General features: G+C 39.5%; 1 protein-coding gene across 1 annotated transcript; it reads right to left on the minus strand.

Moving 5' to 3' along the window:
• Positions 1 to 6631: 6631 nt before the first annotated feature.
• On the minus strand, positions 6632 to 10086 carry LOC144591234 (immunoglobulin lambda-1 light chain-like). The gene is made up of 3 exons (XM_078395518.1): positions 9970 to 10086; positions 9508 to 9855; positions 6632 to 7239 (listed from the first exon to the last, which is right to left on the minus strand). The coding sequence occupies exons 1-3, from the start codon at positions 10016 to 10018 to the stop codon at positions 6917 to 6919; spliced, it is 720 nt and encodes a 239-aa protein (XP_078251644.1). The 5' UTR covers positions 10019 to 10086; the 3' UTR covers positions 6632 to 6916.
• Between the last annotated feature and the right edge of the window lie 4691 nt (positions 10087 to 14777).

The raw sequence follows: 14777 nt of genomic DNA on the forward strand, positions 1-14777 counted from the left end.
AACTTTGAATCCAATGGTATGGTCTTATTCATCAATTGTTCCATAAAGTTTTTTAGGTCTTTCCAAAAAGGAGTTACCTTCGGATATGCCCATGTGGAGTGTAAAAAAGTACCCACATCCTGGCTGCATCTAAAACAAATTTCAGGTAAATTTGATTTAAATTGTTTAATTTTTCGGAGTTAAATATAATTGATGTAAAAAATTATATTGTACTAAACTATATCTCACATGAATAGTATTTTTCATACTTTCTAAACACAATCTTTCCCAACTTGGTTCATCAATGTTAATATTCAGATCTGTTTCCCATCTTTGTCTTGATTTTTGAATTCCTATCTTTGGACTAGATTTTTGTAATAATTTATACATTGAAGATATAATTTTTTTAGTTCCCTTGCCCTGAATCAGGGATTCAATTCCTTTAATTTGAAATAGAAACATTGAATTACCTAACTTTTCCCTTAAAAAAGATTGTAGTTGATAATAGAAAAAAAATACTATTCCCTGGAATTTGATATTTGTTTCTCAATTGAGAAAATGTCAAAAAATTATTTCCTTCATAGCAATCTCCTATATGTTTAATACCCTTCTGTTCCCAGACTTGTAATATTTGATTATTCCAGGCAAACGGCAGTAATCTATTTTTTACTAATGGAGTTTTAGCTGTTAGAAAAAATCTTTTATCATTAGCTTTAACTGTTTTCAACAATGTATTAATTAAATGTTTTGGCAAAGGTGACTCTTGATCCTTAACTAATTCTTCTGGGCAATTTTAACCCATGCTGTTTTTCCGCCCTCTTGATAAAAGGATGAAATAAAACTCATTTGTGCTGCCAGATAGTAATTTTTAAAATTTGGTCATTGCAATCCACCTAATTCAAATTTCCATGTTAATTTTTCCATAGACACTCTTGGCATTTTACCTTTCCAAAGAAAATTTCTCACAATTTTATTCAATTCTTGAAAAAAATTATTTGGTAAAGGGAAGGCAGTGTTTGGAATAAATACTGTATCCTCGGAAAAATATTCATCTTAATACAGTTCACTCTCCCTAGCAATGTAATTGGAAGATTCATCCATATCTTCAAGTCCTCATCTATTTTTTTAATTAGTGGTTTATAATTTAGTTTATACAGATTATTTAACTTATTATCTACTTTAACCCCTAGGTACTTCATGCCTTCTTTTTGCCATTTAAACTGACTTTCTCTTTTACATTGATCATAATTACCTTCAAAAAGAGGCATTATTTCCGTTTTATCTTTATTAATTTTGTATCCTGATACTTTCCCATATTCTTCCAGTCTGAAATATAATTTTCTTAAGGATTCCAATGGTCTAGTAAGACAAATCAAAACATCATCTGCAAATAAAGTAATTTCGTGATTTTCCTGATTAACTTTAAATCCTTCAATGTCTAAATCTGAATTTATTAGCTCTGCCAGAGGTTCAATAGCCAATACAAATAAAGCTGGTGACAAGGGACATCCCTGTCTACTAGATCTTTCCAAATTAAATGATTGAGAAGATTGGCCATTTGTCACCACTTTGGCTTTAGGTTGTTTATAAAGAGCTTTTACCCAGTTAATGAAACCATTTCCCAATCCGTACTTCTCTAATACTTTAAATAAAAAAATCCCATTCTAACCTGTCAAACGCCTTTTCAGCATCTAAAGCAACTGCTACGCTCAATTCCTTTCTTTTCTGTGCTAAATGTAAAATACTTATAAATCTTGCCACATTATCAGATATTCTCCTTTTTTTGACAAATCCAGTTTGGTCCTCTTTAACCAGCTTCGGTAAATATTCTGCCAATCTCCTTGCCAAAAGATTAGCAACTATTTTATAATCTGCATTCAACAATGATATTGGTCTATAAGAAGATGCATTTAAAGGGTCTTTCCCTTTTTTTGGAATTACGGTTATAATTGCCATTGAGAAGGATTCTGGTAATGTAGAAGTTTTTTCCGCTTGATGTATCACTTCCATAAATACTGGTAACAACAAATCTTTAATTTTTTTATAGAACTCAAGCGGGAAACCATCTTCCCCTGGTGATTTATTACTTGGTAAAGAATATAATACTTCCTCCACTTCTCTCAAGGTAAAAGAGGCATTTAGTCCCATCTGCTCCTCATTAGAGATTGTTGGTAACTGTATCTTGGATAAAAAATTATTTATCTTAATTTCATCCTTTTCAGATTCAGAATGGTACAGATTAGTGTAGAATTGCTTAAATACCTCATTGATTTCTCTAGGTTTATAAGTAATAATGTTTTGATCTGTTCTAATTGAATCTATTGTTCTTAATATTTGTTCTTCTTTCAGTTGCCATGCCAATACCTTGTGCGCTCTTTCTCCTAATTCATAATATATTTGGTTAGTTCGTAATATTAGTTTTTCTGTTCTGTAAGTATGTAAAGTATTGTATTGAAATTTTTTATTTGCACGTTGTATTTGTTTCGTATCTGAAGAAGTTTTCTGTAAGTCTTTTTCTAATACGGTGATTTCTTTTTCTAATCTTTCAGATTCCTTCCTACAGTCTTTCTTTATCTTAGATGAATAGCTTATAATTTGGCCTCTCAAATAAGCCTTCATTGCATCCCATACAATAAATTTATCATCAACTGAATTTAAATTTGTTTCCAAAAATAATCCAATTTGTCCTCGAATAAATCACAAAAGTCTTGCCTTTTCAATAGTAAAGAGTTGAGTCTCCATCTATACACTGACTGTTCTTTATCTGGCATCGTAATTTTCATTAATAATGGTGAGTGATCCGATAACAATCTAGCCTGGTAATCTATTTGTATTATTCTACCCCTTAATTGAGCTGAAATCAAAAATAGATCTATTCTAGAATATGTATCATGTCTATTGAAATAAAAGGAGTATTCTCTTTCCCTAGGATGGCTTTTCCTCCAAACATCTATTAAATTTAGATCTTCCAAAAAAGCCCCGGATCGGACTTATCATCGGCGGAGCCGGCCGTCTTCGGAGGCTGCGGGAGCGGCTGGGACTCGCCTTAGGCTCCGGCCGCTGCGGACCGTCCGGCGCGGCCTCCAACCACAACAACCTGACTGCGGGAGAAGACGGCAGGAGAAGGGAAAGACATTGTGGCCTTCCATCACAGTGAGGAGAGGACTGGAGGAGACTCACTGTGATGGATGTTTTTTTGATGGATGTTTCTTTTTTTGTGTGTTTTGGGGTTGTGTAATTTTAATGCCTATTTAATGCTTTTATTGTTGGACTGTGGGTGACTGAATTTCGTCCAATATTGGATGACAAATAAAGTTATCTTGAATCTTGAATCTTGAAGTTCAAGGTTATCTTCACTGCTCTTGTCCTTGTCATTGTCCTTGATGATCTATCCATTACTGGATCTAAACAAAAATTAAAATATCCTCCTATCAATATATTTTCATGTGCTTCCGCTAGATTAAAAAAGGTATCCTGCACAAACTTCTCATCATCCGTATTTGGTGCATATATATTCATTAAAGTCCACAATTCTGAGAAAATTTGACAATGTACCATTATAAATCTACCTACTGGGTCACTTACAATATTTTGTATCTTAATTGGTAGCGTTTTCTTAAATAAGATAGCAACCCCTCTTGCTTTTGAATTAAAAGAGGATGCTACCATACTTCCTACCCAATCTCTTTAACTTTTGATGTTCTTTTTCCGTTAGATGTGTTTCTTGTAAAAAAGCTATATCCACTTCCAATTTTTTCATCTGTGTTAAAATTCTCTTCCTTTTTATCGGTCCATTTAACCCATTCACATTATAACTTTAAAAATTTAATGTTTTATCCATTTATTCCTTTTTATTCCTTCTTCCTTACCTTGATACCTCTTCCGATATTTACATTGCGCCGTATTTCAACATGCTCCCTTCCATGGTCCAGGAACAAAAACAGAAAAGAAAAAAGAAAGATAGAAAGGTAAACCCTCCCTCTAATGTTGTTAATAAATAGATTAACAACATTACCCCCCTCTATTATACGAGGTGTGGTCCACACCACACTTGTGCCCATTCTTTATGGTAGAGCATCCATTTTCTCCAACCCCCCCCCCCCATATATCAAGTACTTCTGAAAATTAACAATCTTTAATCCAATTGGTCCCCTCCCCTTCTTATCTCAAAGCCTTGTTATCTCAAAGCCGTCTGTCTGCATTCATCCCTAGCATATGTCCAACCAGCGGTCATTCAAACCTTTTCACATGTCTACATCTATCACTTACCTAGCTTTGCAGCACCGACAGGGCTGTTTTTACAGCATTATGGGCCCCCGGGCAAAGCAGTGTATTGGGGCCCCTACCGTTACTCTCCCCCACCCCCCTTTCCCTACCAGCCCCCCCCCCCCCTGTCGTGCCGGCGAAAACCACTTACCGAAAAGCAATTAGCGATGGACTTAGGGTGCTACATTGTTGCGAAAAGCACTTACAGATCGCTGTGAGAGGCACTTAGTGACCGAAAATGTTGCGAAAAAAGCACTTATTGAACCTACATTTTTAAAATAGTATTTATTTATTGCAAGTCACTTAACATACACAGATCAGCATGGGGCCCCTATGCTCGTGGGCCCCTGGGCAAGTGCCGATCAGGCCCATGCGTTAAGACGGCCGTGAGCACCGACCCCATGTTTCTTTCACCCCACCCCCGCGCACGGCAATCTGTTTGAAGTAAGATCCCGACCCAAACCGTCGCTTCTCCATATGTTTCAGTGATGCGATCTAACACGATGAATTAGCAAAGTTCAAACAGTTGTCCAGTGAGCCTTAATTTCGCGAGTCGTCTGACTATGTGGTTTTACTCTACTGTTTGGAGCATTTAATACTACATGTGAGCTATTCATCTCATCTATATCGTAGAAAAATATGTTGATAGATAATCCACACAATGAACGCAATGCAGTGTTGAAACTGTTGCTCCAACCTCGCCCCTCCCACCTCTCATCACGTAGTTTGCTCTATTGGTTTTTATCCCGAGTAGTTCAAACGCTACACGTGGAGAGCGAACCAGCCTGCAAATTGAAAGATCTGTTTAATATTTGGCCCACTGAATTACCTAAAGGCAAAATAAATTAAAGATCATTGTACGCTATATTCGTACAGATGAATCGAAAATTTATGTTAATGCTCTGTGTATTGGGATAAGTGGTGTTGTGGCGAAGCACTCTCCATCTCCCGATGGTTTGTGAATGGATCCTCCTGGTCCGAGACCCTATGAGTCTCCTTTCTTGACGACTATTGGGAAGTTGCCGCCCAGTTTTGCCGAAAACGCAGACGATTTTGAATTTTTTTTTGTTAACGTTATTTTAGTTGAAAAGTTGTCTTTTCCCATTAAGCGGGAGACATGTTGTGTCAATTTCTAATCATTATTCTCTGTCAGCGAGTTATTCTGCTAATTCTTTCCGTTACTGCCATGTTTCACTTTATAACATTCATTCAGAGAAAGGAGACGTCCTTCTGATATCTTGTGTTTTATTACATACCTCTCCCAGATTCATCGGCAGTGCTTTCATTGCATCCATTATGTCCAGATAGGAAAGGTCTAGATTGATAAGGGTCAAAACTGGGCAAATTGGAGGAGCTTCGATGGGTGGGTGTATTGATTGGCATGAACGGGTTGAACTATAGGTACATGTTTCCATACTGTATAATTCTATGACTGTATGATTCCTTCAAAATATATATTTACAAATATAATATATCCTTGGTTCTCACAGGCGATGATTATCTTCGTTTTCCCTCCTCCTAACCCCAACACTTGGGACCTCCGCATAATGAAAATATAGGCAACCCTGAAGATGTTAACCTCCCAGCGAATTAATATAAAGTTAATTTAAACGTGCGTGCAGCACCAACGTTTTTGCCAGAAATAGCGGTGGCCGTTGCCTAATTCTTTGATCAATCGAGCTTATGGCCACAGCGCTGTAAATGACTGAGTGTGATGTTGTGCACAAAAATTATATGACCTGTCTTCCATTCACTGACGGTTTGAAAAATTATGCTGCTCCTACTCTGTGTACCTTCCGTAGATTCTATTTCTTCTGCTATTTTTAAAAAAAGTGTTATCTGGATCGATTGAATTTTGTTGACTAGTTAATCTTCAGGTTTAAAAAAAATTGAATCCAGTCTCATTGGCTAATTGTAAATGTACAAATGGATTATGTTAAAACGTCAATGAGCAGAAAACATTTATTTCAAAAATATTCTTTGGAGGTATTTGGTGCGAATTTGAGTCTCGGGAAAAATAGGAGAATGCGATGGAGGGAAGAATAAGCTTGTAGTTCTTTTTCCCACTAAGACCAAGTGTTCGGTGCATTCAGTGCTTCACCTGTGTTGGACGTAGAACATGTTGGCAGGGCTGCTATCAAACTGATGTTGTTTAATGATTGCCATCGTCAGCTACCTTTCCCACATTTCCCGGTACCCACAGTCGTGCGCGGTATTGCATTACAACTAACCGAGGCTCATTATAGTTACAGGGTTCAAATTCATCGTCTACTGTAGATTGGGAGGAGATCGGTTCCAAAGAGAAAAGGGTGGAAACATGAAAAGTATTCAAATTCCCGGTCAACACATTTTGCATGAGAAAAAAAAAAGGAATATTGCATTGCATTTAACATTAGTTTCTTTATTTTTCAAAGGCTACAAACAACGCTAGGGCCACATATTGGCCTTTGCCAAGTATTTGGATGCACTAAACTCATATTCATTAAACTGGAGGCTTTAAATAGTACTGGTACTTTGTTGACAGAATAGCTTCAAAGTAAGCAAGTCATAAAAAATTAAGCTTTACTTGCAAAATGTATCTGGTAAATGGAGACCAATACATTTCGACATCGTATCCAAAAAATAAACGAATCATGATAAAGAAGCTTTCTCGGCTAACAAATTTCCATTCTCACATACAGCTGGATTTCGCGATATCCACCTGAAGTGGGGTTGCCTGAGTCTCGTGTTTAACCACACAGGAGTAAAGCTCGTGTGATTTCCAGACTGTGGCTGGCAGAGTCATGTAACTGCTCGCACTGAACGTGTTGTCCGTCTCCTGTTGGATCCGGCTGGTCTCAACGCCATCACTTCTCGCACTGCCGTCCACAGTCCACTGAATTTCCACAGCACCCGGATTAAACCCGCTCACCAAACACACCAGGGTGGCGGTTCCCTTTACTCTTATCTCATCTGCTGAAGGTGGTAAAACGGATGCGGCAGGGGGCCGAGGATCTGGTTTAAAACAAAAGGTCGCAGTTAAATAAGAATTGAAGCACTACTTTCGGATGAAAGGTCAATGTAATAACCTGAACGCCTTTACGTCCACCCGCTTCAAAATAATAAATTCGCACCGTGTATCTAGCTACTGAAATAGAACTTTACAATAAGGATTTCTGGATAAATCAAACATTACCTTAATAAAATCACAGTAATATTTAGGGACGGAACTGCAGATGCTGGTTTGAACCGAAGCTAGACACAAAATACTGGAGTAACACAGCGGGTCAGGCATCAAAACTATTCTGCCGAAGGGTCTCGACTCGAAACGTCACCCATTCCCTCTCTGTCCCAATGAAATACTCCGACATCTTGTGTATATCTTCGGTTTAATAAAAATCCCATTTTGCTTCATTCGCATCGTTCATGAACAGGAGAGTCCTGCATTATTTCTGAATCGCGTGAGACAAGAAAGTGATTGATCTCGATTTCCTTTACACTCTCACATAAAAGACGTCCAGGCAAAGGTGGATTTGTATACTTATTAGGACACGAGGAAAAGCGGCCGGTCGGGTCCGTGCGAACTTATAGCAGATAATTCAGTCAGTTCCACACTGCCCCTCCATTCTGTGTCTACCTTCGGTATAAACCAGTTCCCTCCCCTCCATTGTCTAGCAACTTCTCTGAACAACTCTTCTTTCTTTTAACTACTTTGCTACAGTAAGAGATTACTTAGAGTAGCCAATTAGCCCAACAGCATGCCTTAGAGCAGTGCGAGGAAATTGATGCCATGACGAAATAACTTGCAAACGCAACAGACAGTACCCGAGGAGGGGTTTGAACGCGGTCTCGCATATTGGAGCTGAGGTAGCTCGCTGCACCTGGTTATACCAGTGATCTGTGCAGTGCTGCACACGATCTAAACTAAAATCTTAGTTATATTTAACCTCATTCATCTCTCGACGTGTTGTTCCATCCTAACCGATCTGACATTCTTGAAAGGGAACTGCTTCTTTCATTGTCTGAATAGGGAAACAGTTCGGACTGCAATATATCAACCAGAACAGAACTACTATTAACAACGCAACATATTTCATTTTCGCAGATGCGCATGACCACTATTGCAAGGGTTCATAGCTCTTTAACGTTTTCATGTTAGAAGACTACCAGATCTTTTACCTGCCCCAAGATTTGAAAATACATTCAAGCTAAAATATACAGTTGATGTTTTAAATTACTGAAGTGATGCAGTTAAATCGTTTCATAGCTCACAGAGAGATTAGATGGTTCGGATTAAATCTTCAATTTCAGATATTTGTGAAAATAACTTTCAATAGTCGGTCGTAACAGAGTAAAGTCCTTTCTGATCAGCAAAGAAAACCCTGTAGCTAATAGAAATCAGATATAAAAACCGCAAACGATGGGGTTACCCAACAATTGGGCAGCTTCAGGGGAGAGAACCCCGTTAACAAAGCAGGCTGGCTCTGAAGTGTCGTGGAGCTGAAACAATAACCTTGTTCCGTTCTCCACAAATAGTGAATTTTAATTGTTTGAAAGCTAGTATTCGATTGTCGGGTCAGCTTCAGTGGTTCGTTTCCTTCAACCAAACGTTTCCTCTCATTGGTGGGTTTATTGTTATGTTACAGGATCGTCGAGAGCAGTCAGTTTCCATTCTGATTGGATTTTTGAAATGCACGACCACGGGAGCTAGTAATCTGTGGCGATTGTGGGACGGGGTGATAGTGACTACAACCGAAGCATCATGGACACATATGTACGGATCAGCCAGTATAATGTGACTGGCTTCAAGGAGCCCTTGCAAAAATCATCATCAGTTTAGACTGGGGCGCATGCTCCCCGTAAATAGGTAAAATAATTATGTTTGTTCGGCAACGTCAATCCGATAATAAAGCGTGTTCGATTGAATTTTTCCGAGCAAATCTTGAAAACAAACTCGATTCAACATAAGACACCCATAACGGTAGGGTATCTACTATTAGCTAACTTTCTGTGTCGAAAATTACTATTCCGCAAAACCTCGCAGAAAGCTGTTAATTTTCACTTCCAATTGTCCCGATGAAACGGGAGAGGGCGAGCAGCTATGTCGGGACGGGTGGGGGGGGGGGGGGGGGGGAGAGTGGTATGGAGGGGGGGGGGGGTTTACAATAGCACACTATTAAGCACATGAAGGATAATCATGGGTATTCTCACCTGATTGAAAGATAACGTAAATGATTGTTGTTAATAAGAACTCACAACGTTAGAAAGAAATATCTTACTTACTGCCAACAGCCACCCGTGTTCCTTTTGCGAATATTAAAGCGTTTTTCCACATAGCGCAGTAATAATCGGCAGAGTCGTCTGATTGAACATTAGATATTGTGAAAGTCCCCGTGTTGCCTGACACTGATCCGGAAAACCTTTCTGAAATTCCCGGACCTCGACCAGGACTGCCCCTGCTGGACCAATAATAGACTAAAAGCCGGGGAGTACGTCCTGGAATCTGCTGATACCAGTAAACATTGTCATTCCCCAGAGTAGCGCCAGACATGGTACAGGTTATTTTTAAGTTCTGCCCCGGAGTGATGGACATCGAAAGCGGCTGGCTTACTGTAACTTCTGCGCGTAAATCTGGGAAAATAAACAGCACAGTGAAAACAATAAATTGGAATTAAAACACGAGAGAAACCTCCCGCCGAGAAGTATTGGAGGAGAAATTGAATTTTGATGAAAAAAGAAACTCACAAGTCGCGCAAAGAGCCAGCGCACTGAGTAGTCGGATCCAGTAAGTCATTGTATTTTAATGACTGGAGTTCGGGCAAGGCAGCAATTTCCCAGTGAAGTGACTTCTAACTTATTTTGGTCCTGCTTTTGAATAGTGCGGTGAGGTGTGTCCTTCTTAATGCAAATGATATTGCTGCTTGGCGCCAATCAGAAATGTCCACGGTTTTCCCTGCGCCCTATTCCAACCGGAATAGGTTTCGAGTTCTGTATTTCTGGTTACTTCGATGCATTTTTAAAACATAAAACTTAATAAGAAAAAGAAAACATTGCCGTTTTATTTTCCATTCTTGTACATCTATTCCCATGGTGCTGTTGTGGCAGATAGGATTTCCACGAGTTTATTCAACAATTGTCCGGTCAAAGTAAAAAGGTAGATTTTCTTACTCTGCAGATTCGCATATTGCATGAGCCATCATTGCAGATTGCAGATCTGAGGTTTATAGTCATTTTGTCCTTGCTGAAGGGGAACAGGCCTCGCGTAGGCCATCACGTCAATGCCGACTCTCAAGTACTCATCTACATTAATCCTATTTTTCTGCACTTGCTTTTACTCTCACTTCGCAAAAGCATCAGCTTGAACATTACACATTTGTTTTGAGCTGTGACTTTGGAGCACAATTGCAACAATGTATATTGTCCACTTTGACCGTACTGTTGTGCAGCAAACCATGGCCCAATATGCGCCAGCAATATCAGTGTTTGGAGTTAACGCATACACAATTCCATTGCATTTGATGTCAGTGAAAACGAAGATAGGTTTAACTGATGTGGTGCTGGTAACTTTATTTTACCCAACGGAAGAAAGTCTGATGCCTCTTCTTTAAAAACGACAACCCGAAATGCCATACAATGTGATTCTTATACTGGAGCAGCATGAAGTTATTAATATATGAAGAATAATATTTCATATACTCTGTATATATTCAAAATATAGCGCAACCCGATCGCTTCGGATGACGTGCGCGAGCAGGGGGGACTCAAAAATACTCCTCAATGAATGCCGACATATATACCAATGCTTCTTCTGCCCGCTGTGCTCTGATTCCAAGATTCAAGGACAAATATTTTCTACCCTTTCATTAAGTATTAATATGATCCAAACATGATATTAAGAAATTCTTCATTTTTTTAAAACGTGTGTTAGCTATGACATAAATGAAGTACTCGAGCAATGTAGCGCTCCCAGATTCAACAGACACAAATCACAAAGAAAAGCTACTTTTGCCTTTTGCAAGGATCCCGGAGAACGGTTCCGCAGACTTCCGTATAAATTAGCATTAACTTTACGTTTACATTATAACTGTCAGGAAAATACTTACCTGTTTGCGAATATGGTAGAGCAAACCCTTAAAGATTGAATTTATCATATTGAGGGTATTAAATAGGCACATTGGCATATATATGTTTCATCCCAGATGAAAGGAATTTATCCGAACGGGTGTCTTTCGCAGGAAGGCGTACATTGAAAAATATGTTGAATTGGTAAATCCAAAAAATGACATAATTTGAACGTGGCGCGTATATTGTTCGATGCGTGGCGCCTGAAATACTGAGTGCATCATGAAAATACATGGAAGAATTGATCTTCAAGACATGCAATTAAATAAAGCATGTAATGGTTAGTAAGCATTGGGTGATGAATAGGTTGCACGAGGCCATTAATGCCCATATCGTCACCTATCCATGTTCTTCAGGGATGCTTCCTGACCAGCATCAGCATCTTGTGTCTTTTAATTTGTAAACCGTCATCTGCAGTTCCTTGTTTCTACTTTTTATCCTTTTCCTGTTAAGTCACTCAAGATTCCAACACCTGCAGTCTTTTATGTCACAACACAGGGGAGAATTCACACACAAAGAAAAAAGGGGAAGAGAATTGGGAACTGGAAGACTAAATTGTCTGAAAATGGACACAGGGTGAGAAATCTACGCAGCACAAATTATACGAAAGTGAAGATGAAACAGATAAAAAGGACAACGAAAGAATGTGGGAGGTCTGGTGCACTAAACGAGAAACTTACATTTCCCTTCATAAATAAGAAGTTGCGGCCTTTGCTCCAACATTTAAAAATAAACGTTTACTTGAAATCGGATGGGATGAGGCACACAAAGAGAGCATCTACAACTTTGCATGCGCAGCAACTGGAAAAAAAAAGCTAACTGATGCAACTAGTAAGCACCTTTTGCAAAAATAAAGGTTAAGGTCGTCGTGTGTATAGGAAGGAACTGCAGATGCTGTTCCATTTGATGAACAACAAACGTTCCAAACTTAACATCTGGAAATTGGTCGGGATACTTGTTTTTCAAAATTAGCTCCAATAACCGGAATTAGATTTTGGGTGCGCGCGCCATTATTTCCGCCAACCGGAGGGAACCGGTGAAGGTCACACAGTCAAACAGTGTTCCCTTTGCACAGAGGGCCACAGGCAACGAAGCGGAATAATGTTAATGGCTGTTCAGACATGGATATCAATCGGAGGCATTGTTTTACTCCTGACAATATTACAATAGACAATAGACAATAGACAATAGGTGCAGGAGTAGGCCATTCAGCCCTTCGAGCCAGCACCGCCATTCAATGCGATCATCGCTGATCACTCGCAATCGGTACCCCGTTCCTGCCTTCTCCCCATACCCCCTCACTCCGCCATCCTTAAGAGCTCTATCCAGCTTTCTCTTGAAAGCATCCAACGAACTGGCCTCCACTGCCTTCTGTACCATCTACAGAATTACTGTCTTGAATATCCTTTAAAATTCATGAATACTCCTTAATATAACTTAAGATCTGCCAACTAACACGAATGTATGAATCATTAATTGTCGTTAAACCAGATTCATTTAGCAGCCATCATTACTGCTCGGCCGTCCATTGACCTAACGGTCCATTCTTTCCACCGCGGCTGGTTCGCTAATACAATGTGTGCCATCTACAGAATTAGCTGGAATTCTGCGCATAAGCCGCTGTAAAAGGATACATGCCACTACGACATGTTTATCACATGTTTATTGGCAGAAGCTCCTCCAAGAGTCAAGCAGGTACACAGTATCCAGGTTTGTAAATATTTCGCACTGCTCTCTACCTCTCTACATTACAACGTGCAATGCTGTGAGAAAATCAACACGCGAACGATGGCAGTGGCTCAAGGCAGTTCATCAGTATCTTCCCAAATGCCTATCCACAGATGCTGCATGACCCCATGAGTTACTCCAGCAATTTGTGTTTTACTCAATATTCCAGTATCCGCGGTTCCTTGTGTCTTTGCGTTCCCAGTTTTGAATGAACAATGAATTGTGCGTTCCCAGAGACGCACTCATCTCACAAATGTATGTCGTTGGAGAATTGAATGCGAGAACGACGAGTGTGCACTTCTGCGCGATTGTTTCATAGTTCACATTCGTGGAAAGTGGGCACGATGTACCAATAAACCAGTGTTGCCCCCATGCACGTCCAGATGTCTATTAGTATATCTCTATTTGTTTACTGAAGACATCCGAGACTAGCTGGGCACTTGATTTAATAAATAAGCCACTCGCTATTTGAGTACCATGATGAACGGCTAATTCTAAAACATATTTGCCCTTTCTTTCTAGATCAGGCTTTTTCATTGTATAAGTGAGTGTTTCGGTCCAGCTCACGAAACTCACCTTCATGTGACGGAGAGAAAAACTTTACCTTGGAACATGATCCAGAACTGTACCAGTTCCAGACCAGAGTTCTCCAGACCAGCCATAGCAAACAGGAATCTGGAAGTGCAGAAATTCTTGTGACTCGTTATTATAAGTAGTTAAGTTTCAACGCCCAGAAGGGTGTGAGATGTCTTGGTTATGAGCATTTTCTGGTATTTTGCTACGATAGATTGTCTTGGAAACCGAAATAATCTATCTCCATTCCGTCATCCCAGCTCCCCACTCAATACCAAATTCTCGCGACTTATTTAAAAAGAGCAATATGGAATACTCGCCACATGTCGCGATGAGCTTCAAAGACATTCAAGAAATTTGACAGTTTACAGGATGAAGTTTCTTATTTGAATGGTATAAACCCAACTTTGCATCTGTCCACCTCAAGTGCAACAAGGCCGCAGTTTGCGCCGTCAACAGTTCCCTCGTTGAAACGTACAGAATAGTGAAAGGCTTGGATAGAGTTGATGTGGAGCGGATGTTTCCACAAGTGGGAGAATCTAGGAATAGACACATAATTAAAGGACTTTTTTAGGAAGGAGATGATACGGAATTTCTTTAGTCAGAGGGGTGGTGAATCGGTGGAATTATTTGCCACGGAAGGCTGTGGAGGCCAAGTCAGTGGATATTTTTAAGGCAGAGATGAATAAATTCGTGATTAGGACGGGTGTCACTGTTTATGGGGCGAAGGTATGCGAAGGATTGAATGGCGGAGTAGACATGATGGGCCGAATGGGCTAATGCTGCATCTATCACTTATGACCTTATGACTTATGATCTTATCAGGGAGGCAAGAACAACAGACGCATAATAATGTATAGAATACACAAAAACAGCTGCAGATGCTGGTTTGCATTGGGCACTTGTTGCAGAAGCTATTACCCATTCTTTTTGTCCGAGGATGTTAAGTGACTCGCTGAATTACTCCAGCACTTTATGTCTATCTTCCGCATTATCTGCAAGGTAAACTCCAAATTGTACACGTGATGGCTTGGATATATACCATCTTTCACTCTTCCTTGATCCAACCTTTGGACGTATGGTAATATTATCATCACAAGACTATAGTTGCTCAAGGCAGTTTATCATCA

This window comes from Rhinoraja longicauda, unplaced genomic scaffold (assembly GCF_053455715.1).
Source record: "Rhinoraja longicauda isolate Sanriku21f unplaced genomic scaffold, sRhiLon1.1 Scf000743, whole genome shotgun sequence".
Lineage (NCBI taxonomy): Eukaryota > Metazoa > Chordata > Chondrichthyes > Rajiformes > Arhynchobatidae > Rhinoraja > Rhinoraja longicauda.